The sequence below is a fragment of the Tripterygium wilfordii genome, chromosome 3, assembly GCF_013401445.1.
Source record: "Tripterygium wilfordii isolate XIE 37 chromosome 3, ASM1340144v1, whole genome shotgun sequence".
NCBI classification, from domain to species: domain Eukaryota; kingdom Viridiplantae; phylum Streptophyta; class Magnoliopsida; order Celastrales; family Celastraceae; genus Tripterygium; species Tripterygium wilfordii.
This window is the reverse complement of record NC_052234.1, coordinates 12342215-12368126: the sequence shown is the minus strand read 5'-3', so window position 1 is coordinate 12368126 and position 25912 is coordinate 12342215. Positions and strand designations below refer to the sequence as shown.

Sequence of the window (25912 nt, the reverse complement as noted above, 5' to 3'; positions counted from 1 at the left end):
TTTTCTTTCACCCCCAAATAAGTCTAAAAGAGTTTGAGGTGTCAACCATTCGAATATAAAATTTTTCAGGGGTCCAATTGAACATGATAACATATTGTCAGTGACAAAAGTGTCATTCCGTTTCCATATTACTGAACCCGACCCGATTAGTAGGGTGGGACCCGTGGATGCGGATGTCAAATATTAACCAGGTAGAGTGAATAGAGGCCGAAGGGAGGGGAAATTGAAGGAGTTGAATTGGAGAGAAAGGAAACATGTCTTTGGTATGGTTGGAAGCAGCGCTGCCGCTGGGAATCATAGCCGGAATGCTCTGTGTGATGGGAAACGCTCAGTACTACATACACAAAGCGTATCATGGTCGCGTATGTTTCGCTTGCTTCTCCTTTTTCGTTTCATTGATTTTGTAGATCCGATCGTAGATTAAGTATTTGGTCTTAAATTTCAACAGCCGAAGCACATCGGCAATGATTTGTGGGATGTGGCCATGGAAAGAAGGGACAAGAAGCTCGTGGAACAAGCATCGGGTGCTTCTAATTAGGTGCACTTGACATACTCCTTTTAGGGTACTTTACATACGCCACTTCTGATTTTTTTTTTCTTTTTCTCTTATTTTTCTACTGGAGACAATGTCTAGATTGATTAAAATTAGGGTTTCGATTGATGTTGGGGTATCTGGCTGATTAGGATTATTGCCTATTGCCATGGTGATTGTCTGATTTGTTTATGAGTTCTTTTGTTTATGCAAAATGGAGTTCATATTAATTACATTCGTAACACTCCGGCAAACCATAAGTCAAAACTTAGAGACACTGTGTGAAAAGGGGCGAGAATTATTTGCATAGTTGAATTCATAAACTATCTTAGATGGTTAGCTATCAAGTTCCAAACCTAGCATACTAAGAATAAATGGAGGGATGATGCTTGTTTCAAAATTCAACGTGAGTTTTTTTGTTGTGGTCTGGCAATACAAGATGAAGGAAATATTCGTGGGAGTAGGTATGATTACAGTAGAATGAACTCTTTGTTTTTTATGGAAAGACTGGGAAGTGATATCCAAAAATATTTTACATGTTGAATGATGTGAGGAATATAATTAAAAGAGGTCGTCATCGTGTGATTTATATATAATGCTGCTGAGGTAACGGCTAGTTTAGTGTGGCTTATGGTTCCTTGTTGAAATTTTCATTAGGAAAACGTTCCTACCAGTTACTTTGATTACAATCAAGAATGAAAATGCTACTTAAAACTGGAGTAGAGCGATGCAACAAAGATTAACGAACAAGCAATAAAGAGGAAAGAGAGATAAATGTCTCTATATGCTCTCTTTTTATAATCCAATCTCTTAAAAGTAAACAAAGTACATATTCTGTAGATTTTTCAGTTATGTGAGGATTTTACAAAGATAGGATATCAACAGCTTGGTGAAAAATTGCTTGCAAGGGTATAATTAACAGCATTACTGGGGAGGAAAGATGAAACTTGTGGGATTTAAGGTCAGACTTACACAGACATAAACGGAGTCTATATTGTGCATCATCTTTTCCACACTGAGTTTCAAGACAAACTGTTGAGTAGAATTCATTTGTGTGATACCTGATGGCATAGCTACTTAGCTGATAATTTGAATTCTGTATACAAGATATATGTGTAGCCTGAGGGATTGAGAATGTGATCAAACTAAAAATTTTCCTGACTTGCTGCTTATTGCTGTGTCAGTGTGTTGTAAATGGTAATCAGACCTTTGTAATAGTAACTGTAACCGTAACTCGTAAGCCAGAAGATGTTTAATACAAATGAATGCACAAAGAAATGTGAAAAGATTGATTCATACACAAATTGCAACGGTGACTCAGGTAAAATTGCTTGGTGCGAAGGTTTAGACTTTCCTTTATGTGAATGGCACTTTCAAATGGGTGAAGTTCCACAATGGAATTGGGAGGAATAGTTGGAGGAGAGTTTCATCCCATTTTTCTAGATAGTCATCCTGCTTCGTTTAAGAATGTTTTTTTTAATAAAGAATTTGTGTTTTGATGATTGAACAAAAGTCCCACAGAGCTTCAATACGGCAATTATGTGGAAGATTTATATTTTAAGTCCTTCAGGCCGTAATGAGGAATTTTTACACTGCTGGGCTTTGTTTCAATCATTGAATTATACTTATAATTAGATTTTTAGGAAATCACACTGTATGCTGATTAAACTGGTGTTCATTGTCTGAAGTTGATAGTGTTCTGTTATGTAAGTTGATAGATGTGCTCATTTCTGTAGATTGTCGAGGCCACCCCTGCAACCTGTCTCCTCTCTTTGTGTGTGTGTGTGTGTGTGTGATTCCTGACAATCTTACAATATTGTAGCGTTCTATGCAGGAAGCTTTTCTGAGGGAGTTCCCTGAGGAATAAAAGTGCTCTTCTGATCATCCAGCTATGCTTAAAAAGTCCGAGGAGCAACATTAATTTGCAATTTTTTGCCTTCTCTTTCTTTGGCCTGCATAAACTCTATAACTTTCTGCTGACAATCTTGTTCAGTAGACTTTTGGCATTTCATTGTTTCTGTTAAGAACCATGAAGCTATATTGTTGTGCATGGAAGTACTAATGGTGGTGTTAAAATATGAAGGCCCTTGTATTACATTTACATATATGCTTTTGTTGTGAGAGATTAGGCAGCCCTTTAGTACCCATATTAATCGGCAGAGATGGGTCATGTCGTGTTTCTATTGTTGTTTTTTGGGTTGGAGATTGTAGCCTCTATCTATCTAAGACGCACAGATAAAATAGTAGAAGGCAAAGCATCAGAATGCCCATTTTTGCCCGAGTTGCAACTCCGGAGAACACACATATACACTCCACTGCATTTGCCATTCCCAAAGAGGAACTTGTTTGGCAGCCCAGAATTCTTTGGCAGATTTTTCTTGAGTCAATGCTGAGTGAGGCCAATTGGAATTGATAAAAAATGAGTAATCTCTATGGAGATGTTTGCAGGGAAACTTCTACCGCAGGGTCTTAACCCTTAAACAGTAGTTACATTATATTTGTACGCCTGTGTCAGTGAGTATTGTATGAGTAGAAGAAAGACAGCTGTTGTTAATAAATTTGATGGCTCCGTACAACAACCCCGTGGCTACACACACGCAGACACAGGCTCCCTGACAACCTCATAATTGAACAAAATCCTCTGCTGCGCTGTTCGTTGGGGCCACACTATTGTTCTGCCGATGGCTCCTTTGGCTCCATTATCTGCAAAAAAACACACATAGCTGCAATCTGATTAGCACATTCTGATTTGTTTAATAGGGAAATCATTTCAATAGCTTAAAATGATTCATGTGAGTCATTAGCTTTTGGCATCTTTTAGGTCAGACAGTAGAGACCCTTAAAAACACAAATAATAGTCTATAAAGGGTTCTTATTATTTATTCTTGGTGGGAGACCAAGACAAGCATTAGCAGTTCAACCTAATCATTGACCAGAACCAGCTAAAAACATAAGGAGAAGAGAAGAAAAAAAAAAGGATTCCCTTTGCATATGCCGTCTGAGAGTAATTTAATTGGAACAGAAAAAAACTCTGAACAGACCCTCTCATTCTGGCATTCTGCCCACAAGTCTTTAGCTTTGACTTGGACTAGCCCAATGCATGTTTAAGAGGTCAAATTTCTCTTATTTCTGTACACATTTGTCCATACATACATAGATACATACAGTAGAAGTCGCATGAAAGAAAGATGGAGTTTAACCTGTCTCTTTCCATCCAGTGTAGCAGAAGTGCAGGGACCTCATCTACAATTCTCATTACTTAGGTACCTGTGCACTGGCAGAGTAGGCAGAGTCTACATAGTGATTATCTGAAACACTCATAACCACTTATCCAGAGCAGCTGTAAATGCCCCTCATTGTACATATTTCTTGAGTTCAATACTAGGACTGTAGATGGAATTCAATTCAGAGTAGCAAAAAGAACGAAAATATCCAGTTTACTATCAAACTTTCCTACCAGAGCAAGACCCTTGCATTATGCTCCAAACATAGAAACAAAGCATTCAGAAGATTGATGATCAATACATGACTATTGGGGGAAATAAATGCAAAACAAAACCATCATGTCAAACAGTCAAAGCAAAGGGCAATAGAAGAGTATTAAACCAGTCAATGACAATCAACAACCTAAAACATTGGTAATTTATGTAGTATAGATTCCTGCAGACCAAAGGCAAATGGCAAGAGTCCGAAAGGTAAAGTCACGAGAAAAACGGTTTTATTCCTCTTTAATTGAACAACTAAATTCATCACATATAGAATCACTTCAGGCCAACTGCACACAGAACAATGAATCATAAACCTATGGACTGTATGTGAGTAATATAAAAGATTTACACAAAAATCCTATATTGCCCACACTGCAATCAACAGCCTACCACAGACCAAACAATGAAAGGGGAGGAGAGACACCACCAACAGGAGATGTGAATTTGGGATTTATGAATAGAGGAATTGAACCTGAATAGGAATGCCTATGGAAAACTGGACAAAGCATGTATGAAAGGTGGGAGTTAGGGCACATATTCGCTCTCAAGGGTGGGTTGTGTTCGAGTTAGCATTGCTGATGGTGCTTTGGTCTCCCCAACTGTGGTCATTCGCAGGGTTTCTCCCACATCCGCAGCATTCTCCATCTGTTGCATTCTCTTCTTGTGCTTGTATTTGCGCAACCACAATAACAGGAATGCCAACAACAAAAACAATGCTAATCCCCCAAGCACTGAACCAACAATAATCCAGACTCTTGAATTGGTCCCTTTCGAACCTCCACTAGAAGGTGGAATAGGAGAGACTGGAGATGGAGAAGGAGCAACAGACCCCACAACTATAGCAAAGTGCCCCTGTTGAGTCGTTGAACATACATTGCCGGAGACAACATTGGTGAAATTAGCCAAGCCATGTCCATCATACCAAACACACTGTGCAACTGATCCATCAGGCGCTGATCTCACTTCTGGGAATTTGATCTTTATGGGATCACCAGTTGTCCTAATTTCCAATTCAGGTAAATTTGTAGCCGACAAATTTGCGGCACTGTAACCAAGCAGGCCGAGTACTGGAGTCAGGTAAGTGTAACCGGTTAATGGATAATAAATCGTTGACCAATTACCCAAATTATGATATACCAAAACAAGCCGTTCAACATACGGGCTCTCCATAACTCCAGGGGGGATTTCAAATTCCTTATACATCGGAACACCTTTTCTTTTTAAGCTGCCACTCCTGAGCCTCATTGCTGCAATATTAATTCCAGTTAAATTTGAGGGAACAACCCCATCATAGGGAATACCTGTCTTAGGGCTTGCAAAAACCCTGAAGGCATAGTCTTGGAGAAGCGGATCAAGGGTCTGAGTGCGATTATTCGACTGAGACCTAATTTCTGGGAACCAGGATAACAATATCAGAAGAAAAAGCATCGCGAGACTTCCAAGAAGCCCCATCGATGCTTTGAAATGTTGGAATTCAGCTTGATATCACTTGATTATGCTTGTAAAAGCCTCAGTAGAAGACCCCAGACAATGTATTTCCAGTGAATGCCCAGATCCAGAAGATATATAACGGAAATTTGAAAAGGTTACAACAATCAATCCTGCCAGTAAAAGCTCAAGATCACTCTTAATTCAGCCAAGAAAATCCTTAGTTGGTGCCACGTTTATCTCTGACTTTTATATTGAAACAAAGGCTGCTGGATAGAGAAGAATATATTCTCCGAGCAGAGAGTAAAAAGCAGCCTTGAAGGTTTCAACCGTTGCAACTCTCTTTTTTCTTTTTTCCCCTCTTGGAAACCTTGTACAAGAAGCTCTCAAGGATCACGAGATCACTCAAATACTACAGAATCTTTACAGCAATTCATTGATTCTCCAGGATTTAACCATAAAGCCTAAAAATTAAGACACAAGATTGCATATTCAGAAAAACAGTCGTAACTCTCCAACGTTGTATTTCTAAACGATGAACAACAACAATTGCTTATATTGACAAAAACTGCGACCCCATTGTGTAATCTAACGTAGATTTAAAATTAATATCAGAAGCAAAGGAGTAAATACCTCTTACGCAGACAAAAGTGATTTGTCACTTGCACCCTGAAATCTTCAAATCTTCAGACGACCCAACAATGGCAGAAACTTTTGTCAGTCTTTCTTGAAACCCAAAAAATCTTAGGGCTCTCAATTCACAATGAGCGATTCACATTCAACTTTGACAAAAGAAAGCATGAAACCCTAGAATTTTGAGATATATCATCATTAAGTGCGACCCAGATAACAACAGCACGTAATGGGTTTACAAATGACCTGCATTTTAGCGAAATCTGAGCTCTGAAGAAGGATAATACTGAGAGTGAGACACAGAGAGAGAGGCGTGGATGAGCCGTACTAGCTGTGGTGGATCCAGCTACTACTACCACCAGTATGTCTGTGAAAATAGGATTCCTTTTTCTCCAACTTTTATACTCCTGCTTTTTGTGCAGCCAAAGTAAAAGAAAACAATTAAGGAAAAAAAAAAGAAAGATCGTGTCAAGCAGGAGATGAGGGTGGCCACTGGACTGGAGATGACCGAGTGAAATACAAAGAAAAAAACACAGAAAGAAACTCCAGTCAAAAATTATATACACCAATTATTTTAGAATTATTTATATAAATACCAAGATATATGTGAACAGTGTACTCGTTAAACCCCACATGGGTTATTTTGTTTGCCCATTAATGCCCTCCTGGTTGGTTGTGCAAGCAAAAAAATCAGAACAGGGAGGGATTTTCTGGAATAGAATACAGAAATAGTGCCAAAAGACAAAACCACTTTTTATTTTTTCTGAAATTTTAGGTTGATAGATTGTGCAAGAGTTGCATTATTACCCATAAAGCGATTCTTACTATATTGAGCTTCTGGTTTGTGTGACAAGGTCCAAGTTTGCATCTTGTGAAAAGAAAGGATGAAAGATGGTTGATTGATTCTAAAAATATACCTCTAGAGAAGAGAGCAGCTGGTCAGAGAGAATGAAACCACAGGGAAGCCACTCTCCGCAATTAATCTGACTCTGTTAGGGTTTTTCAGTCTTGAAGATAACGACATGGTCATAAATTTATTCTTAAGATTTGTCGTTTAAGGTTGTAAAATCTTAATAAATATTGGGCTTTTGAGTCTTGACATCCCCCAAATCTTCCATATCTTAATATTACTATATTCGGGGCAAAAGTATCATTGATATCCTCAAACTATCAATGTTTTTTTGATTTTACCCTTAAATTATGAACTCAGTTATTTATATCCTTGAACTTTCAATTTTTTTTTCGTTCATCCCCAGTCACACTTCCGACGAGATGTCCATCTGAGTTCTCTGATATGGCTTTAAACTCTGACAAATTGTACATTTCGCGTGATGATGTGTCAAAAACAAAACAATAAATCAAATCTATCTGAAAACAAATCCAAAAAGAAAATCAAAACTGATTTAAAAAATCCAAAATTGATGTAGAGAAAATAAAAAACAGAACTACCTCTGCCGAATTGAAAAAATCAAAAGTAATTTGTGTTCTAAATCAAATTCATCTCCCCATCGACGTTGATCTCACATCCTTCAACTCCCAATGTCATAGTGTGAGCCATGGTACCGGCAAAACCAGCGACCAAAGTACAAATACGAGTTCTCTCCTCTGTCTTTGATAGTTCTCTAATTGGTAAAGTTAGGTCACACAAATTTGCGATCTCTGTTTGGTTTGGTGCCGTCATCTTCTGCTCTTTCTCAGCCCGCTAGAAGCAGTGTTGGACTTTGGGTTTTTCATCCAGATTCATGGTTTACTGGTGCGTTTTTCATCTAGATTTGGGTTTTTAGGTCAGATTCGTAGTATGCTGGTGTGGTCATGAGGTTGGTTTTCTATGTTTCCAAAGCCGTTGAAGGGGGAGGGGGTAAGGATAGATCCACCATCTGGTAAGGACACTTCTGGGTAGATCCACCATTTGGTAAGGTCACTTCTAGATTGGTTTTCTTCATCGATTGTGGGAGGGGGTAAGTGTAGAGCCACCATCTGATAAGGCCACTTCTAGGTCTGCAATTGGTAGGAGACTAGAATTGGCTAAAAAGAAGAAGGGATCTTGATGAACTGATTCAAAATTTATGAGTTGATATCATCGATCGTGTTCTTCGGAATGGTTTCTACTCTCTACTTTTGTTTTCTTTTTTTAAATTTTACGGCTAAAAAGAAATGAATTTAAAAAAATTATTTTTCATTGTCATCATGCCATGTATAATGTTTGCCGGAGTTTTGATGCCACATCAGCAAATTTGCTGGAGTCATTACCGGAATTTTTGACTCAGGACAGAGTCGGGTAAATGTGTGATAGTTTAAGGACATAATCAATAAATTTTAAAGTTTAACGATAGAAACGAGAATATGATGATAGTCCAAGGATATAAACAATCATTTAGCCCTATATTCGGGGTGAAATTTGACTACACGGTCAAACCGTCAAAGTGGCATTAAATTTACCAAAAAAAAAGGTATGAAGTCTAAACACGATGGGAGAGATAGTTGGGCCTGACTTCAAAGCCCAAATTCAAGCCCACCAAGCAAACGGACAACGATTCTTTCATTCTTCCACCACCGGATGAAGACCGCAAGACGACAGGTGGACTTCCTAATATTTCTTGTTTTATTAGATTTTGCCAGCTCAATGGGCCAGACCCATTCCTGCAATCATATAAAGCACAGGTCCAGTCATGTGCTAAAGTACGCCGTATGCTGTGCCACCTGTGACCAGAATTGAAGCCCCTTTTAGGAACTTCACTACACAAACAGCGCAAAAAAAGAATAAAAAACACAGACCTCCTGTTGAAGCAGCAGGTTGTAGTGGAACGAGTCAACCATTGAGGCAGGTGCATTGACTAATCTCACCAATCAAATGTCGGCACGTGATGCGCTATCATCGTGTGTCACTTGTTTCCTTCACCACAAACTATGGTGTGGACTCAGAACTGTGAAGTGGGCCAGAGAGTCTAGTTTTTCTGAAAGGTCTGTGATTCTGAACATGGGCTGGGCCTTGAACGGCCCAGATTTGTCTATCATATGCGCGAGCACCAGATCAAACCTGGTAAAAAGTTACAAAACAAGGCCCACGGTCACATTCATTAAAGAAGAGGAGTGATTTTATTTGGTGCGTTAACTCACGCTCTCTCTCTCTCTCTATCGCGCTGTTTGGCATTGCCCAAGAACGAAGCGCGATAGAGGGTAAAACAAAATTATTATTATATGAATCTCGTGTTATATGGGGCAGTTCAACGTTGACGCGGTTTCTTTTATTCATTATTCATCAGCTCCGATTTGTTAATGAAGTAGGGATTATTTGGTAATGGCAGTCGCGCTCTGATCATTTTACCTCTTTGACTTTCTCTTCTTCCATTCTAGGGTTAGGGTTTTTCCACCCTACACGTCTTCGATTTCCTCTACTTCTTCCTTTTAATTCCGGTGGTCCTCGACGGAGCCTCGTTTTCGAAGGTACCGCTTGTTTCTTTCGAGTTTTCTTGGTTTACACGAAAATACTTTTTTTTATCTGTCTTATTTGTGTATTTAAATCCACATGTGATTTTGGGAGAATATGTGTTGTAGTCCCGTCTTGGTTGATATAGTGATTGATAGGTGATACGCTGGATGGTTAGGGTTCGGGCATCGAATTTGACGACGCAAATGGAGGCGTCCGGTGGTAATTCTGAGGCGCACAGGAGTTCTTCGCCAATGAATAGTGGTCATTCTAGAAGATATGGGATCTTGTCTGCTTCCAACATCATTCAGGCTCCGATTTCCGCGTTGTTAGAATATTCCGGTCTTCTACGGACGGCCAGGTCGTCTCATCAAGAATCGGAGTCCTTAATAAACCAAATCCATAACAATCGAGCTGATGACTCTGGTAACGCCTCACCAGTGGCTGCCAACAATGGCGAGGTTGCAATTAGGATCATTGGCGCTGGTGAGAATGAGAACGATAGGGACAGGTCCGGGCTGGTTGTTGGGCAAGATAGGGATCAAACAGACGTGTCTCTTCGGCCAATCGCGTCAAATATACAGCTGGAAGGGATGGGAGATAATAGGAGTGATCGTGAGGCTGGTGATGGAGTTTCACAACCGGGGAGTGCCAGTGGTGATGGGGAAGCTGCTGGTGAAGGGGTTGGGGCAAATGGCAGGGATTCGTCATACCAGAGATACGATATTCAGCAAGCTGCAAGATGCATTGAGCAAGTACTACCATTCTCTTTACTTCTCTTGGTTGTGTTCATTCGCCAGCATTTGCAAGGTACTACTAGTACTATGCAATGATAGTTATGCTTGACAAAAAGTATCTGTCCCCAGGGACATTAACCCAATTAGTAGGCGGATAATTGCTAGCATTTATTGTATTGCATTCAGAATTTTGGCTTAGCTTTCTGCGGGTGTATTTGCTATGTGGTCTTCAGAGATACTTGACTTGTGGACCATGTGTGTGGACTTGACAGGCTGAGTGCATGTAGGTTATCTTTTGTGCTAATTGTAATACACAGAAATTACTTTTTTTCCCATGTGGGGGCAACCTGTCCTTGGTAAAAGTGAGGATTGAGCGATATGATAAATGAATGGCTCTTTTGTTAGTTGGAAGCTGGTGAAGCTAGCACTTAAGTATTTGCATTTTGATTCTCTTCCCCCATTGCCAGTTGGTCTTGGTATCCCGATTGTCAGAATGGAATCAAGGATGGTTTACACCAGTACACATGTTGCATTCGAAGTTTAGCAATAGGGTCCAGTAGTTTAAATAGCACTCTCTTTGCTGATTGTTCTGTTCTTCTATGCTTTTACTGAATACGTTGAGCATAATTTTTTTAGTTGCTGACATATTCCATTTGCAAGAACTTGCAGGGTTCTTCATTACAATTTGGATTGCTGCAGTCCTCTTCAAGTCAAATGACATTTTACGGAAACAAACTGCTTTGAAGGTGGTTTGGTTTGTATTTCTGTATTCTGAATCATGTTAAAGATGAACCAGAAGTCTGAAGTATTACTGCTGCTATTGTTGTTGTTAACTTTTTTTTTTTCCCTTAATTATTGCCGGTTGCAGGGAGAAAGAAAGATTTATGTTCTTATTGGAATTTCTCTTGCATTCGCGGTTCATGTTGTTTGCGTTTACTGGTGGTATCAGAATGACGATCTTTTGTATCCATTGGTCATGCTTCCTCCCAGATCCATCCCACCTTTTTGGCATGCTATTTTCATTATTGTCGTAAACGGTGAGTAAAATTTTCCAGGTGCTTTTAGCAATTTCATCATTTAAAGATGCAATTTTTTATTTGTTACCATGTACTAACAAATTTTGCATAGCAGTTGTAATTATATTGTACTACTGAGGTATATGCAATTGAATTCAACTAGGAAGGCTACTAAAGCTTTTAAGTTATATTAATAGAATGTGAAAACAGTTTGTGCAGTTGGTGATAAATAATTGCATAATGCTTCGGGCCCTGCATGGCTGCATCTAATCATGAACTATAACAATGAGGTGTTTGAAACCAGGGTATTTGTAACCATGTTTTTATTCAATAAATAAAGTATGAATATTCCCCTGCGTCCCCTTCTCTCTTTTTTTTGACCGACCTTATTTGTTTTCTTTTCATTTCCAATCAACATTACGACATTTTTTCCCTAGCTTCATTTCCAAATAGAGGGAAAAATAAGATGGGAGTTTTGAGTGACAGAATATGGTTCTGGTGTATATCATGGAACTTTTCAACTTCTGACTTATTTCTTTGCACTTGAAGCATTGGAACTCCTCTTAAGAGGTGTCATCTTTCTGGGTCCGTTGACTTCTTTGCAAGTTTTAGTGCATTAGGTTGCTGACCATGTAGCTTCAAGCCTTCAATTTCATTTACCATTAATTTTGTTATATTTTGCTAAGCTTGTTTATGTTGCAAGTATTACATAAGCTCTGGATTTATATCTCTATCATCAAGGTTTGGGCAATAAATGCAAACGCATTGATCCATACTGATTTTTAGTATCTTTCTGGAGGTTTTCTACCCTCACAGTACCATTTCCCAACTCTTGTCATATGTTTTGTTCTTCTATTCTGTGTTTAATGCCATATCACTATATCAGTGCTTTGTGATGGTTTTTAACGTGTGCATCTCCCAGATACCTTGGTGCGCCAGGCAGCAATGATGCTCAAGTGCATTTTATTGATTTATTACAAGAACCGTAGGGGCAGAAACTACCGTAGGCAGGTGAAGGATCGGTGAAATAAATTTGAAAGATTTTTTGTTTGCTTTGATATTAAGCCTGAAAATACGAGAAAACTAATTCCGAATACTCTTTTCCCCTCATCTTTTTAAATTTAGTCATCTTCCTACAAGCAATCAGCACTTTAGGTTTATATGTCAGACATTTACATTCCTTTTGATTTCCTCTTCAGGGCCAAATCTTAACTTTGGTTGAGTATCTGATGTTGCTGTACCGAGCCTTATTGCCAACACCAGTCTGGTACCGTTTCTTCTTGAATAAAGACTACGGCAGCCTTTTCTCTTCTTTAATGACTGGGTTATATTTGACTTTCAAGCTGACTTCTGTTGTTGAGAAGGTATGATTATGTATATATGATCTTACTTTGAGTGCATCAATATATCATCTTTTGGTGCCTGTTTTTTGTCTCTCCAAATCTAATTTTTCACATATAACAACTTCCTGGAAGTAAGGAATTATCGACATGGCTGTCTTTTCCTCTTTTCTTGCTCGTTTCCGTTACGTTGGGCTGTGAATTTTTCAGGTGCAATCTTTCTTTACTGCTCTTAAAGCACTTTCCCATAAAGAGGTGCATTACGGAGCTTATGCAACAACAGAGCAGGTATAGTTAATTTAATCTTTTCCCTTGACTCAAGCAATGAAAATGACCTGGCCCCCCCTGTATATTGTGTCCATATGCAACTCCAGTATCATATGGTTGCATATCAATGTGCTAGCCACTAGCTTCTCATCATTTTTATTTGTTCATGTCCTTGTGAGCCAATTAATCAAATCATAGCAAAACATCTTCATCAAATGTCATAAAATTGTACGTAATCTTTATTTAAAAATATTTATTAATATGCCAACAGTTGCATTTCCACTACATGGCATAAAGAATTAAAAGAAATTACAAGTGAGAGTATTTCAAGCACCTCCTGGGGCATTTCATTTATGCCATTTCAACCTTGAAAGAAATGGTGTCCAACCAACCACTCAAGGCTGACTCTGGAAAATCATATATATTACAATGGCTTAAACAAAAAGATGTAGTTTGTTGCCCCTTAAATTATTTGAAAAATCACTAACTGGTTACCATCAGATGATAGTTCTGAAAGCGACAACATGATGTACTTTGCACTCAACTCTTTGTGCATGTTACTTCCTTGTTGGTCATGGGTGCTTGGCGTTTCGTGACTTATTTAAAGTTTTAAACCCAGTTTTCTGCTTAAAATAAGTTCTTACTTCTTGAGACTTGGGGATCGCCAACTGTCCACATGAGTATAAAAGCCTTGTCATTAATAAGTAAAAAAACAACTTCTTATTGTGTCAATACTTGAAAACTTCTTGTTTATGTAAGACCTCATCAAAACCTTTTCTTTTGGACAAATCTTCTGAAAAGTGTTAGATAAATGTTGTTTTGATGCATGCATGAATGATCATCATCATCAAGCCTTTATCCCAAAATATTTGGGGTTGGCAAGTTAATTCACAATAGAAAATTTGTTTGGATCCATTACATGAGTTCTCCTCTGCTATCATTTTTTTCAGAAGCATACAGCTTCTTAAGTTCATGGATGTTTTCTTCTCTTTCAATTGTTTGATGGTCCACTTATGAGTTCTTACCTTAGATTGCTTGAAAATGAATTGTATAATACTACATTAAATGTATGTGTCCTGCAATTCACTGTTTGCTAAACCATGGATGCCGTGTCTCTATGATTCAAGGTTTGAAGTTTTCTAGTTTCACTTTGGCCATTAATCTTGCCGCGAAGGGAAGTTTTTACAGACATGAAATTTTGCATGATGTGCAGGTGAACGCAGCTGGAGATTTGTGTGCTATATGTCAGGAGAAGATGCTTGTTCCTGTCCTGCTTCGTTGTAAACATATCTTTTGTGAAGATTGTGTATCAGAATGGTTAGTTCTGTCTCTTATTGCTCTGTCCCCTGAGCCTCCTTCCCCCCTCTTTCTTCCGCCTCCACTCGGTCATCCAATCACTTTGCCATGTTGTTTATTAATCCTTTTGGGGTAACTAAATGGCCTGGGCTGTATTTTAGGTTTGAACGAGAGAGGACATGCCCCCTGTGCAGGGCCTTGGTCAAACCGGCTGATCTCAGGTCATTTAGTGATGGATCAACCAGTTTGTTTTTCCAGATATTCTAAAGTCTACTCTAAAGAAAACACGGACTTTTAACTGCTTTGAACCACTTAAAGCACTTGTTCAGAGCGCCTTATTGATGATCACTCCATCTGCACAGGTATATTTGACTGGATTTTTTTTCTTCCACCTTGTTTATTATATACAAAATCAAAGACAGTCAAATTGGAATTGACTAGATGAGGCCAAACTTTCTGCTTGTATGTTGTATTGGGAAAGGTTTAATGTATCTAATGAGGCCCTTAAGATGCAATGGAGCTTCTTCAACAATACACATCTATGTTAATTTGGTCATAGTGTTTTCTTTCCAATATAATTGTGAAATTATATTTTGGAGTGTTTGCTGTGGAGTTTTCTATTCACCATAAAATAAAAGTACATTGAACTAGTCAGGTTTTCTCGGCATGACACCATTGGGTGGTCAAAAACCTTCACGAGTAGATGGAGATGGAGGTCTACATGAAGATGATTGCACGTTGTCTTATTTTTATGTGGCCTTCACTAATTCGCAGTACAAGTGGTTGAATATTGTGAGAATTTTCGATCCACCTACTAAGCTTGCGGTAAATCCGTGGTTTGCTTTTAAGTTCTTCGATTATCAAACCAGTACAGAACCAGCTTTTATTCTCACGAAGAAGAGAAGCAAGAAAAGAATTTCGAATTTATTTAAGGATAAATTAAAAGAGCTGCATACATATATTACATGATTACATACACAAAAAATGATAACCAATGCTGGCCCAAAAGGAGAGAAGGGGGGGAAGTTCATGAGCATCTTCTGCCCTCACATATACAAAGGAAGGAAAAGATGAAAAATAGGCACCAGTGAAACCCACACCCTTCTCCAAGAAGGACAAGAGATCCAAAATGAAAAAAACTAAGAAAGGAAAATAAATAAATAAATAATTGAGACTCAATTTAATCAGAAGGTACTTGGGCTATACTGCCAACTTTTTCTGCGGGTAACTGAGTGCTCGAGTTCAGTGGGGAAGTTTTGCCAATGTTTTCCTTGTTGTCCTCGAGTACTTGAGTAGCTGAACTCGGCTGGGAATCACTTGCAGATATATCAGGTGCTTCTGGAGGCGAAATGGGAACGGTTGGGCTTGCAGAATGTGAGTCTGGAGAGTTAGGAGAGGGTGGAGAAACAGAGAGCATCTTGGCAATGGGGTAAACTTCTGTAACTTCTTCATTCCCCTCGTCAAAATATACAACATCCTGCATTGTGAGTTGGTGATATTCAACGATTTCCCTCAAGAAACGATTCTCACGAGCATATATTGAATTCTCATGTGCCAGACGAGCCTTTTCAGCCAAAAGCGTCTCCAGCTGAAGGCGAATCTGAGATCGCAGAGCAGTTTATAAATGAATGAGCGTGAGAGTTTTTTCTGCTTTCCAACAAACAAGAAACTAATATTTTCACCTGACGATTAAAAACTCCAAAGTGCAACGAGGATATGGAGAAACGAAAAACAACACAGCCAATCCTATCCTAGCTTCAAGATAAAACGTGCAAGTGCATACCAAGTCATCATCTGCAGCATTGCTCCCTTTCTCACGATTCTCACGAAGAATTTTATTCTCCTCTTCCAGTTGAGAACACCTTGCCTTCGCAAAAGTCAGGTCTGCTTTAACAGTTTTCAGCTCTCGAAGAAGAAGTTTTGCTTTAGCAGCAGTTGCCATTGCAACCTGTGAATTGAAACAAAGGCTTATGATGAATCTTAGAGTCAATAACTCAAAATAAAGAATTGAGAATGACTATATATATCCTTTTGCAGGGACCATTTATGCAATTCAGTATTGTCGCATAATATAAAACCAAAGCCTTGGATAAATGAAGCACAAATTATAGTTATTTTAAATTTATTCCCCAGAAAACTTTCGCCCTTATTCATATCCCTTAAACATAAACAATCTCATATAAAATTTAATTTATGCGTGGAGGGCTTCATGTTGGATGCATTTTTTTGAGTCACAGGCCACCCGGTGGTGCCAAGTAATTCAAAGAGAACCAAGAAATTCAATCAGACTTTATTCTAAACTGAATGGCGTGAAGCTTCAACTTCTCTAACAATTACATGTTTGGCACCTTACGTCGCGAGATGCCTTGAGTTGAATGTCATGGTTGGCTTGATCCAGAGGCTGGGTAGGCGGCACCAGAGGTTGCCACGAGGTACTCATACCAATGTCTTGATTATCTGCCTGAGGACTGTTTCCTTTTCGTCTTATTTGAAGTTTGCGTGTCTCTTGGATAATATCTGCAGTCTTATTTTCAACAATTGTGCGTCCTTCCTGGAATGACAAATAGCAACGTTAATCAATGCCCTTTCTGATTATGAAAGGAAATAGCAACACTAAGAGATGGAATTGCCTATTATTTCTTTGAAACTGTAATGCTACACTATGAAGCAATGTTCAATTTCCAGCAATGTATGAAGTTTTGAAAATTGAAAAATATTAATATCAAATGGAACTAGTTTATCTGGTAGGAGTAGAACTAAATGGAGAAACAAAATTACAAATTATGAATGCTCTAAAATTTACAAGCCAGCCTGCAAAAAAATAAGAAGATGAGGAGAATCCCGGCAAACATCAAAACAGCTTACCTCAAAAGCCTTTTCAAAGGTGTCACCAATTTGGTTAAGAGAAGAAGTAATCTTATCCAACCCCTTCCGTAATGTAGGATTGTCCATCTTTCTAAAGTTATCAGATGATAGTTTGTATGGCTGCTGAAACTGTAGTCATGAGAAATGAGAGAAAGATATTAGAAAAGAAAAAAGACGACAAACTTCAGCAAATACACAATATGCATGGCAAAGAAAAAGCAGCCACATTTAGCATGTAAACATTCTGTTCCAAAGAAATATGGTATCTGCATGAAACTAGAACCAGTTTAAAGCAAAAAGAGATTATCCTGAGTGACAATAAATTCTATTCCTAACTCTTCAAATGTCTAGAGGAAATGTTGGAAAGCATAATCACCTTGCCACCAGGCGAATCGTCAGGCATGTGGAACCTTGATCTACTAGAGTTTTCAAATTCTTGGGATCCAATATCATCCTCAAGAATTGCTTTGGCTTTATGAGCCAGGACACCCCAAAATCCCCTGGGCTCCTTTCCAGGCGATGCATCCTCATAGGCAGCAAACCCGTATCCCTATATTTCCCAGGGTCATATTCAATAGAAAACTGAGCATTACAAATGAGTCCAGCATCCATAACTTAAAAGCATTGCATACATATCCAAGTAACTTGTACCAGAAACTCACGCTAAACTAATTTTCACAAACGAGGTGAAATAGAATCATCTGAAAGTCCTACCAATAATCTTTCTCAGTTAATTAACATTACAAGACATTGCAGAACTTTATGAAAATCAAACCACCTGATTTATCATCTTGCAGGTTTTCCTCAACAGAAAGTCAATTCAAAGTGCGGTGTTCTTCTGTTTATATTTCGTTACATCTATATCTAAAATGCAGCCCAATGACTTAAGGCAATGTAACTGAAGAAACCAAGTTGAGCAAAAAGGAGAAGATCAAAAGAAAGAGAGAAGTGGTAAGAGGAGATTTTGGAATCTGCGAAAGCTCCCCCTCCCAACTTTTGCTAAAGACCTGTAAGACAAAATGATGAACAAATAAAAAAAATTTAAAAGAAAATTGTTTAAATCATTATCAAATGTGATTGGAGGTGATTAATCCAATATAAAGCGCAAAATCAATGGATTTCAGTATGCGGATTTTGAACTTTTGCCCTAAATTGCAGATACAAACGAACTGAGATAAATGATGCGATTGATACCTTTTGATTGAATTAGAATGAATGTAGCTAGGAGAGAGAGGGAGATGATTGAAGGATTTTTCACAGAAAAATATCTGCATCTACATTGAATCACGGAACGGAAATGGACGGATCTTCCACTCGAGACATGAAAGCATTTATACAAAATAAACACAATCAAAGATATGAAGAAACCTTGGATCTTAGAGATTCAGAGGCAAAAGACGATTCACGACGAGCTGCAGAGGCCCTGATCGCCTGAGCAGCAAGAGATGAGGATTGCATTGAGGAGGAGGACGAAGACGGCGAAAATGAATGCGAAGAATTTAACTCTCGAGAGCCGGAGACGTGGTCGTCCGGTTGGTGATGAATCTCTTCCTTGAAGGTCGCAGCCCTCGTAATTCCCTGTCTTCTCCTATACGCCATTTTCGTCGTCTTCAAGGACCGTAGATGCACAACCGTCGTGAAGAGGTTGGTCGACCCTCTGGAATTTCTTAACGAACTTCTTTCCTGTTTTTATATCAACCTGATAAAGTGAATACATACGCGCTAAAGTCCCAACGCTTCCTTGCCTTTTGGAGCCACCTCCACCGTTCGATTGTATTTGTCATTCCTCCAATCCGACGGTTGTTGTCGCTTCATGGTGGGTAGCGTTTATTTGTTACTTTCTCCACTGGATAATGTTATCCGTTCGACTGGCAAAATTCTATCGTGTCTGAATTTGCCCAACTTATTAAATTAATTAAATTTAGTTAAATATTATATAATCAAAATCCGAGTCAAAAACACAAATTTTTGTCCGATTTGAAATTGAGTTCGGATCCAAATAAATAAATTTTGTCCCATTTATTTATTCCAATTTAGGATCCAAACACATAAAATTTTTGTAAACACGTGATATTGTCCAAGTCAAAATCGACATTAAATTATTATTTTTTTGCCACCACTAATTATAGGTAGATTACAACGTGAAGCTCTCTGAAGGGTCCATTTTAAGGTGCCACAGCTAATAAATGTTGGGATTGTCCAATGCGCACAACTTTAATCATTGAAAAAAATCTTTAAATAAATAATTAAATGGCCCCATTTTGTCTATAATAACACTTGGAAAGCGTTAGTGTATACTGTATAGCTTTCTTGGGAAGTATGTACGGGGACCTCTTTGATTTGGTCTTAGAGAGAGTTGAGAGACCGAATATTTTGTTTTTTGATAACTCAAAAACCACGACATAAAAGTTTTTCACACGACGACAAGATAAATTAAGGTAAAATTCAGCGCGTTACCACAATGACAGTAATAAGTGTAAAATAATTAATTGTGAATTATAACTATTTACAAAATCTTGATTTCTTTACAAAATTTTTATGCTATGCCAACTTGTTCACTCAAAACTCTCTCAAAAGCCTAAGAGGCAGGTCAGTACATTGAGGATTCAAAAGGGGTAGTTGATAATCACCATTGTGAGGAATAAAGCAAATGGTCCTTCATACCTGAAGAGCCTTGTCGGGAGAATCTACTTTGATCAAGCCTTGACTTCAAATCTGTCTAAATGAACTGGGAAGGTGGTGGCTGGGGCTGAGTCGATTTCAAGGCCTCGCCGACCTCAGCTGAACAACCAATTTCATGGATTCTGTTCTTTGCAGCGGAGGCTTGGTCGTCATGCTTGGGACAATGCACTCTAAGATTGTGTAGGGAGTTGTTAGTTTGACAGAAACTGGATGCATGAGTAGTTTGTATAGGCCGCGAGGAAGAGACGAGATTGATATTGTTGCTATTTGCAAACCAAACAACCTTTGGGATACAAATTCCAACACAATTTTTGTACACCTTTATCACAATTTAGAAATTGTGATCAAAAGAATAATTTCACCACAATTTAACTTTTCATTACTTATAGTGTCAAAAATGCTAACCAAACGGACCCTAGGTATTATGGAAGTTTTTTTTTATATATAAATTTGATTAAGTTTTATTTACAATGAAGAAGGATAAAAAGGCCAATGTGACCAAATAAGATTTATTTAGCAAGTTGACAAAAACTCAACGCGTAGTCACAATGACATTACTCTCAATAGAAATCGAACTCAAAATCTTCTGAGTCTACACAGTTCGATCCCATAGTCGATTTGAACAATTATAATAAAATTATGAAAGTTACTCATAATATGTTTGGATCTTTGTATGTCTATAATTCTACCATTAATTTCCTAGTAAACTCACAATAAATAAGAAAGAAAATAATTAGTATTAATTAACTCTTTTTTTTAGTGCGAGCAAATATTGAGTAGGAATGCCATGATAAGGCAACGACGTCGTATTCATGATTGGACGTGCAGGGTGCCGTGTGGAACTAGGTGGGTGAGTTGGTAGAGATATTGGAGGCGCATGTTCAACTGTTCACAGAGTCTGCTCCACCGAAGACGCTCACGTACCGACCCGACCCGACCCAATTAGCCCACACAGTACTGTACTGTCAATTCGGTCCATCTACTTGTCTCTTTCTATGTCCATCTATTCAATATCTCGACTTTGATCTCTTCTCTCTTTTATCTTGCTATGTAGTTTCTTCATTTCTTGTATAGACGTTTTCTACAAGTTTTCAGGTCGATCGGATTCGGTAGTCGTTATCCCATACCCGCCGTCTGTGGTGATTTTATGCGCATTCCTAACCCTAATTATCTGGTAATCATTCGAACTTTGAACAATTATTCGACCTTTGATGTTATTTGATTGTGTTTGGCTTCGATCTGCAAATTTTTGCTTTTCAAAGTGCACTTTATCAGTTGGGTTAACTTGATAGAGGATTCTTTCGTTGATTTATGATAATAACAAGGGGTTTCAGCTCCCAATTGAAATAGGCTGCTAAAACGAAGTGCCAATGTTTGAGCTGAGAATCATATGATTATACTTTAACTAGATGCATTATTAAGATTGTCATTACTAAGAATTTGGTTGGCGAAAACGGTTTAGATTGTTAATAAAGGCAATTCTGTTGTCATAGGTGTTCATTTACAGCCTTTCATGATTTTCACTAGCTAAAATTGTCGGTTGAAGAGTGGGATGCTTATGTTATGCTTCCCAAAATAATCTCATCCATTCTAAAAAGTGCAAAGAATAGGGTGAAGGAAGCACGGGATATTGCCAGGCGTATTGAATGGGGAATATTGCATTTATCATTGATGTTGATTCGGAACTTCTGGCTCATCTAGGCTAAATGCAGTAAGGAGGTAAATTATTGTTTGTATTCGCTAAAATTTTTTGTATGCTCTTGTTCAGGAGAGCTTTTTGGCATCCTGTGTGTTATGAAGTTCCTTATAAATATAAAACCTGAGGTGAATTCAAACATATAAATTCGAGTTAAATGTGAACAGAAGGTAAACCACCTATCTGGAGTTAAATGAGAGAAGGATTGTTGATTTCTTGTACCATTGTGCTCTTACTTTCCTAGAGGAAAGTTGTTTGCAGTTGTTTCCAGATGACCTCTTACATTTGTCTACTATACCGGACCTCTCAGGCAGAAACAATTATTCTTTTATGTGGTGTGTGAGAATGTGGATGACCAATTTATAAGACAAATGTAAGAGGTCTGGTATCTAACCTTTTGGCCATCTATATTTGATTCGCTTTTAAATGATATGTTTGGCCAGTAATAATTTCATTGTGTATTGGGTGTAATGTTTTTTTTTTTTGTAAATGAGTCAATCCAATCTTGGACATTGCATGGGCAATGACTAAGCATCATGTGTTTACATGTCTATTTATATTTTTCTAATCGAATATTCTGGTTACAGATGGATATGGATTTACAAACAATACTGCAGGATGGTGGTCTATTAGCTGAGCACTCCATCCCGCCCGCGCCATGTGCTTTATGCAGAAGGATTATTGTCCCTGATATTGAAGTGATTGACAATCTTGAGGCTATCAGTATATGTGGGGACTGTAAATTCTTGTTACTTGAAGATCTTGGGACCCCTACACGAGGTTCTCATTCAAGGAGGTCAGCAAGAGGAAGAAGGACCAGATATAGCAGTTCTGAGTCAGTTGACGATAACTTCTCTCGACGATTCTCTCACATAATTAGTTTAGTGGGGCAAAGTCAGTCACCTGTGTCTGGGTATGAGGATCAATTTGTAGATGGTGATGCTTCGGCAAGGGTAGTGCAGCAGGCAAGTTATCGCACAACCCCAAATGGTTCTAGAAGGTGGCGACGTGTTCTCTCTGATACTGAGAGTGATGGTTTTGATAATCTAGATTCATTTTATGGGGATAGTGACTCAAACATCAGTTTTGGTCGATACAGGGTTTTTCATGGTGAGAGTGATGAAATTTCTTTTAGTGCATACGGAGGGGATTCTGATGCTTCTGTGGATGCACGCAGCGTCCTTGATACAGATGTGTTTATTCAGCCAGATGAGGAAACCAATCTTGACAGTGATACTGATATCGATCCCATGCATGCTGGTCCCAACCGATGGTACTCGGATGACTCGGAAGAAGAAGATGAAGAAGAAGATGGCGGATGGGAAGCAGATGTTATCGAGGATGACATGGTTGAATCTGTAGCAGGGAGAACTAGGGTTCAAGATTTCACCATCTCAAGTCCAAGTGAAAGTCATGTTCATGTTACTTGGCATCAGCAATTGCACTCCCAAGAATTACAGAGTGTGGTTCACAGGAGATTCAGACAAGGTGGACGATTGGGTGAACCACACTTGCCACCATATATTGGGAATTCTGGGGATTATCTTGATGCTAGAGCTTTTGAACAATTGCTTGAGCACCTTGCTGAGACTGACAGTTCTAGAAGAGGAGCACCACCTGCTGCTGTTTCTTTTGTTCATAGCTTGCCTCGTGTGGTCATTAATGAGGAGCACATGAGGCATGATGGATCAGCATGTGCAATTTGCAAAGATGTTTTACATGTTGGCACGGAAGTAAACCAGCTTCCTTGTCTTCATCTTTATCATCCGTCTTGTATCCTGCCGTGGTTGAATACACGGAATTCATGCCCAGTTTGTCGGTATGAGCTTCCAACCGATGACCAAGATTATGAGGAAGGGAAGTGGAACACTAGAAATAGAGCACATATGCATGAAATGCATCATCAGGATGCGATTGTGGACAATTTCTCTGATGTTTCTGATGGAGATGATGAAGTGCATGAATTTGGTCAAGCTGTAATAGAGCAGATTCCCCTCCCAGATGCTGACCCTGGCTTTGTCAGAGGAGGGGGTAGAAGAGGATGGCTTTTCCTTGCTGCTGCTCCTATTGTCAGTCTTGTGGGTATTGTTCTTGTATTATGGTTGCACAATCCTCTCATTGAAGGAAGCAGATCACGAGGCCGTTTTAACACATCGGAACAAATCCAGCATCAGATTCATATTGGTAGCACCGCCATGCCCAACCAAAGGGAAGGTAGAAGAAGATGGTGGTCTCTTTTCTAAGCTTTTTTCAGAACACCTTCATATAACACAGTCCGCGACTTTTCTGAGGGGTGTCTTTGTCCGATCTACTGACCACTAATTTTATGCTTTGTTTGATTGAGAAGCTGATATGCTACTTGAACATTTGATGAGAATTTCTGATTTCAAATGTATTTATTGTTTGGCTGTTTAAATAGCTTGGCTTCACACCATATGACACAGCTTAGTTGGTCACAGCCTTTGACTCTAACCTGCAGTCTAGTGGTTTGACCGTATTGTTTCTATGCTTGAAGTGGTTGTATTACACTGGGTTTGGCCTTTTGCATTCTTTAGGCCCAGACTGTACCTCTGGCCCAACCTTTTCAGGCTTATCAGTCGAGCACTTCATGTGAGCTGGACTTAACTTTTTTGGGCCGATATCCACAAAAGATGAGGCAACTCTGGCCCAAGCTTTCAGGCCCATAACTCGAGCACGTCATGTGGGCTGGGCTTAACTTACACAATCGGCTCACTAATATAGAAGGTGGGCCGATATCCACAAAAGACGAAGCAACTCTGGCCCAAGCTTTCAGGCCCATCAGTGGAGCACTTTATGTGGGCTGGGCTTAACTTACACAATCAGCTCACTAATCTAGAAGGTGGTGTTATCGAGGGGGTTGGCCAGACAGATAGGAGACAGACAGCTCCACTCCAACTCGTGCACTTATCACGTTCACACTTCACCTACACTTGCTGAACTGCACTTGGAAAGCCCTAAACGTAACTTCGTAAGCGAAGACGCTGCCGTTTCTTCATTTTCTTTCGCCGGGGTCGGTGCGGTTCTCTCTTCCAGGTACGTAATCTCTTCTCTATTTCTCTTTTGATCCGCCATAACTACCCTAGAAGAGTCTCACACTTTCTCAATTTTAACATTATAGCTCCAGTGTTTGAACTCCCAATTTGATTTTTGAACAGAATTTATCGATTTGTCGGCCATCGTTTTTAGGGTTTCTATGATTCAGTATTAACCTGCGCCCTTTGTTACATTGATAAATTTCTTCTATTTGTCTGGGACATTCGTAGCTAGGTTTCCAGTGTATTGGGTGTAATTTGTAGCCGAGATTGGGTGCTTCATTGGCTTATGTTTTTTATTTTGTCTCTGCTTTTTCAGAAGTTTTCGTGAGATTTTAATCTGTTCTGCATATGAATTCCGGTGTTTCTACGGATAAGGTGACGGAATGCAAAGATTCAGCGGATGAAGCTTTAAAAAAAGCGGATGAACCGACTGTTGTTGAAGCTAAAGAAAGTTCTATTGATCCAACCAGTGTTTCTTTAGAGCCTATGACTCCTGATTCTATACGAGAGAATGGGGAAGTCCCTGATTTTGGTTCTCCAATTACTGTGCTTAAAAAACCAGCGAAAGCACTCTGCTTTGATTTGGAGACTTCCAGAAATCAAGACCCATTTGCTTCAATTGATGACAGCAGCAGCCCTCGAACTCCCAAAGATTGTGTTTTTGATCCATTTGCTCCTGGTCCTGCTCACCTGGCGCTGGCCCCACTGTGCAAGAAATATTTTGACAAATCAAGAGTTAATGTTGTTCGTCGACTCAGCTTTGACTCCTCCTATAAAATTGTGGAAGATGCGGGTTTCATCTCTGATGAAGAGATGTTTGATGCGGTATACGAAAATCTGTTGGCAGTTATTGTTACCAAGCAGGCTGAAGATGCTCTTTCAGAGATTTCGAATATTGAATGTGATTTTGATGCTTGCCAGACGCCTCCTTTGGCACCTCGGCTAACAGGCATTGCTGATACTTGTCCTGGTGCACCTGTAAAGCTCCCAGGTAAATCAAGGAACCTTGACTTAGGATTGTGCAGAAAGCTTGACTTTTGATGCTCAATGACTCTCCTCTTATTTGTTGTTGACTAGCAGCTAACTTGGATAGACATTGATGGTGTGAAATTGTAAGGTTAGGGCTTTGAGTTATAGCTTGTGTTATTTAGGGAGTATCGTCTGACAGGGAGCCACAATCGTAGTACCATTCTTGTATAGTAATTCAACAGGCATTTCTTTTGGAGATTAGCAAGAAATCTTTGTTGCCAGACTGCATCATTGGTATTCTCTCTCTCTCTCTCTCTCTCTCTCAATATGAGAAAAATAAGAACAAATTTGCTTCAGTATCTTTTTGTGTGTACCAACATTTGTAACTCTTTAGGGAATAACTCCTCCTCATGCTAAATTTTAAGCAGGTAATGCCATCTCAGGATGGTGTTTACCAAGGATTTTGGTCTGATATTCATT

General features: G+C 39.0%; 6 protein-coding genes across 18 annotated transcripts; 4 read left to right on the top strand and 2 right to left on the bottom strand.

The window, feature by feature from the left end:
* The first annotated feature begins 194 nt into the window (after window positions 1-194).
* Window positions 195-2627, top strand: LOC119994284 (NADH dehydrogenase [ubiquinone] 1 alpha subcomplex subunit 1-like). 6 transcript variants are annotated; one of them, XM_038841223.1, is made up of 3 exons: window positions 195-362; window positions 449-538; window positions 2371-2627. In XM_038841223.1, the coding sequence occupies exons 1-2, from the start codon at window positions 255-257 to the stop codon at window positions 536-538; spliced, it is 198 nt and encodes a 65-aa protein (XP_038697151.1). In that variant the 5' UTR covers window positions 195-254; the 3' UTR covers window positions 2371-2627. The 6 variants fall into 6 exon arrangements, with proteins under 6 accessions (XP_038697151.1, XP_038697150.1, XP_038697147.1 ...); XM_038841222.1 differs by having other exon boundaries at window positions 2355-2627; XM_038841219.1 differs by having other exon boundaries at window positions 196-362; window positions 2367-2627.
* Window positions 2628-2952: 325 nt separating this feature from the next.
* LOC119994258 lies at window positions 2953-6614 on the bottom strand. Of its 3 annotated transcripts, XR_005466929.1 has the most exons (4): window positions 6082-6614; window positions 4493-5912; window positions 3733-3806; window positions 2953-3235 (listed from the first exon to the last, which is right to left on the bottom strand). XR_005466929.1 is itself a non-coding variant. In XM_038841215.1 (2 exons), exon 2 carries the CDS (start codon window positions 5470-5472, stop codon window positions 4546-4548), a length of 927 nt encoding a protein of 308 aa, XP_038697143.1. In that variant the 5' UTR covers window positions 5473-5912; window positions 6082-6613; the 3' UTR covers window positions 4224-4545. The 3 variants fall into 3 exon arrangements, 1 of the variants encoding a protein (XP_038697143.1); XR_005466935.1 differs by lacking the exon at window positions 3733-3806; XM_038841215.1 differs by lacking the exons at window positions 2953-3235; window positions 3733-3806 and having other exon boundaries at window positions 4224-5912; window positions 6082-6613.
* Window positions 6615-9198: 2584 nt separating this feature from the next.
* On the top strand, window positions 9199-14755 carry LOC119991529 (RING finger and transmembrane domain-containing protein 2-like). 3 transcript variants are annotated; one of them, XM_038837889.1, is made up of 9 exons: window positions 9199-9525; window positions 9687-10318; window positions 10906-10991; window positions 11114-11282; window positions 12184-12272; window positions 12461-12625; window positions 12812-12889; window positions 14082-14185; window positions 14326-14755. In XM_038837889.1, the coding sequence occupies exons 2-9, from the start codon at window positions 9715-9717 to the stop codon at window positions 14429-14431; spliced, it is 1401 nt and encodes a 466-aa protein (XP_038693817.1). In that variant the 5' UTR covers window positions 9199-9525; window positions 9687-9714; the 3' UTR covers window positions 14432-14755. The 3 variants fall into 3 exon arrangements, with proteins under 3 accessions (XP_038693817.1, XP_038693811.1, XP_038693806.1); XM_038837883.1 differs by having other exon boundaries at window positions 9667-10318; window positions 10915-10991; XM_038837878.1 differs by having other exon boundaries at window positions 9667-10318.
* Window positions 14537-18729, bottom strand: LOC119991547. The gene is made up of 6 exons (XM_038837896.1): window positions 18398-18729; window positions 17406-17579; window positions 17030-17158; window positions 16518-16715; window positions 15948-16112; window positions 14537-15764 (listed from the first exon to the last, which is right to left on the bottom strand). Exons 1-6 carry the CDS (start codon window positions 18626-18628, stop codon window positions 15345-15347), a joined length of 1317 nt encoding a protein of 438 aa, XP_038693824.1. The 5' UTR covers window positions 18629-18729; the 3' UTR covers window positions 14537-15344.
* Window positions 18730-20697: 1968 nt separating this feature from the next.
* Window positions 20698-23879, top strand: LOC119992500. 3 transcript variants are annotated; one of them, XM_038839246.1, is made up of 3 exons: window positions 20710-20885; window positions 21322-21430; window positions 21995-23879. In XM_038839246.1, exon 3 carries the CDS (start codon window positions 21995-21997, stop codon window positions 23648-23650), a length of 1656 nt encoding a protein of 551 aa, XP_038695174.1. In that variant the 5' UTR covers window positions 20710-20885; window positions 21322-21430; the 3' UTR covers window positions 23651-23879. The 3 variants fall into 3 exon arrangements, with proteins under 3 accessions (XP_038695160.1, XP_038695174.1, XP_038695167.1); XM_038839239.1 differs by having other exon boundaries at window positions 21205-21430; XM_038839232.1 differs by lacking the exon at window positions 21322-21430 and having other exon boundaries at window positions 20698-20885.
* Window positions 23880-24288: 409 nt separating this feature from the next.
* Window positions 24289-25732, top strand: LOC119992520 (cyclin-dependent protein kinase inhibitor SMR11-like). 2 transcript variants are annotated; one of them, XM_038839266.1, is made up of 2 exons: window positions 24289-24461; window positions 24839-25732. In XM_038839266.1, the coding sequence occupies exon 2, from the start codon at window positions 24950-24952 to the stop codon at window positions 25502-25504; it is 555 nt and encodes a 184-aa protein (XP_038695194.1). In that variant the 5' UTR covers window positions 24289-24461; window positions 24839-24949; the 3' UTR covers window positions 25505-25732. The 2 variants fall into 2 exon arrangements, with proteins under 2 accessions (XP_038695194.1, XP_038695186.1); XM_038839258.1 differs by having other exon boundaries at window positions 24292-24461; window positions 24780-25732.
* The last annotated feature ends 180 nt before the right edge of the window (window positions 25733-25912 follow it).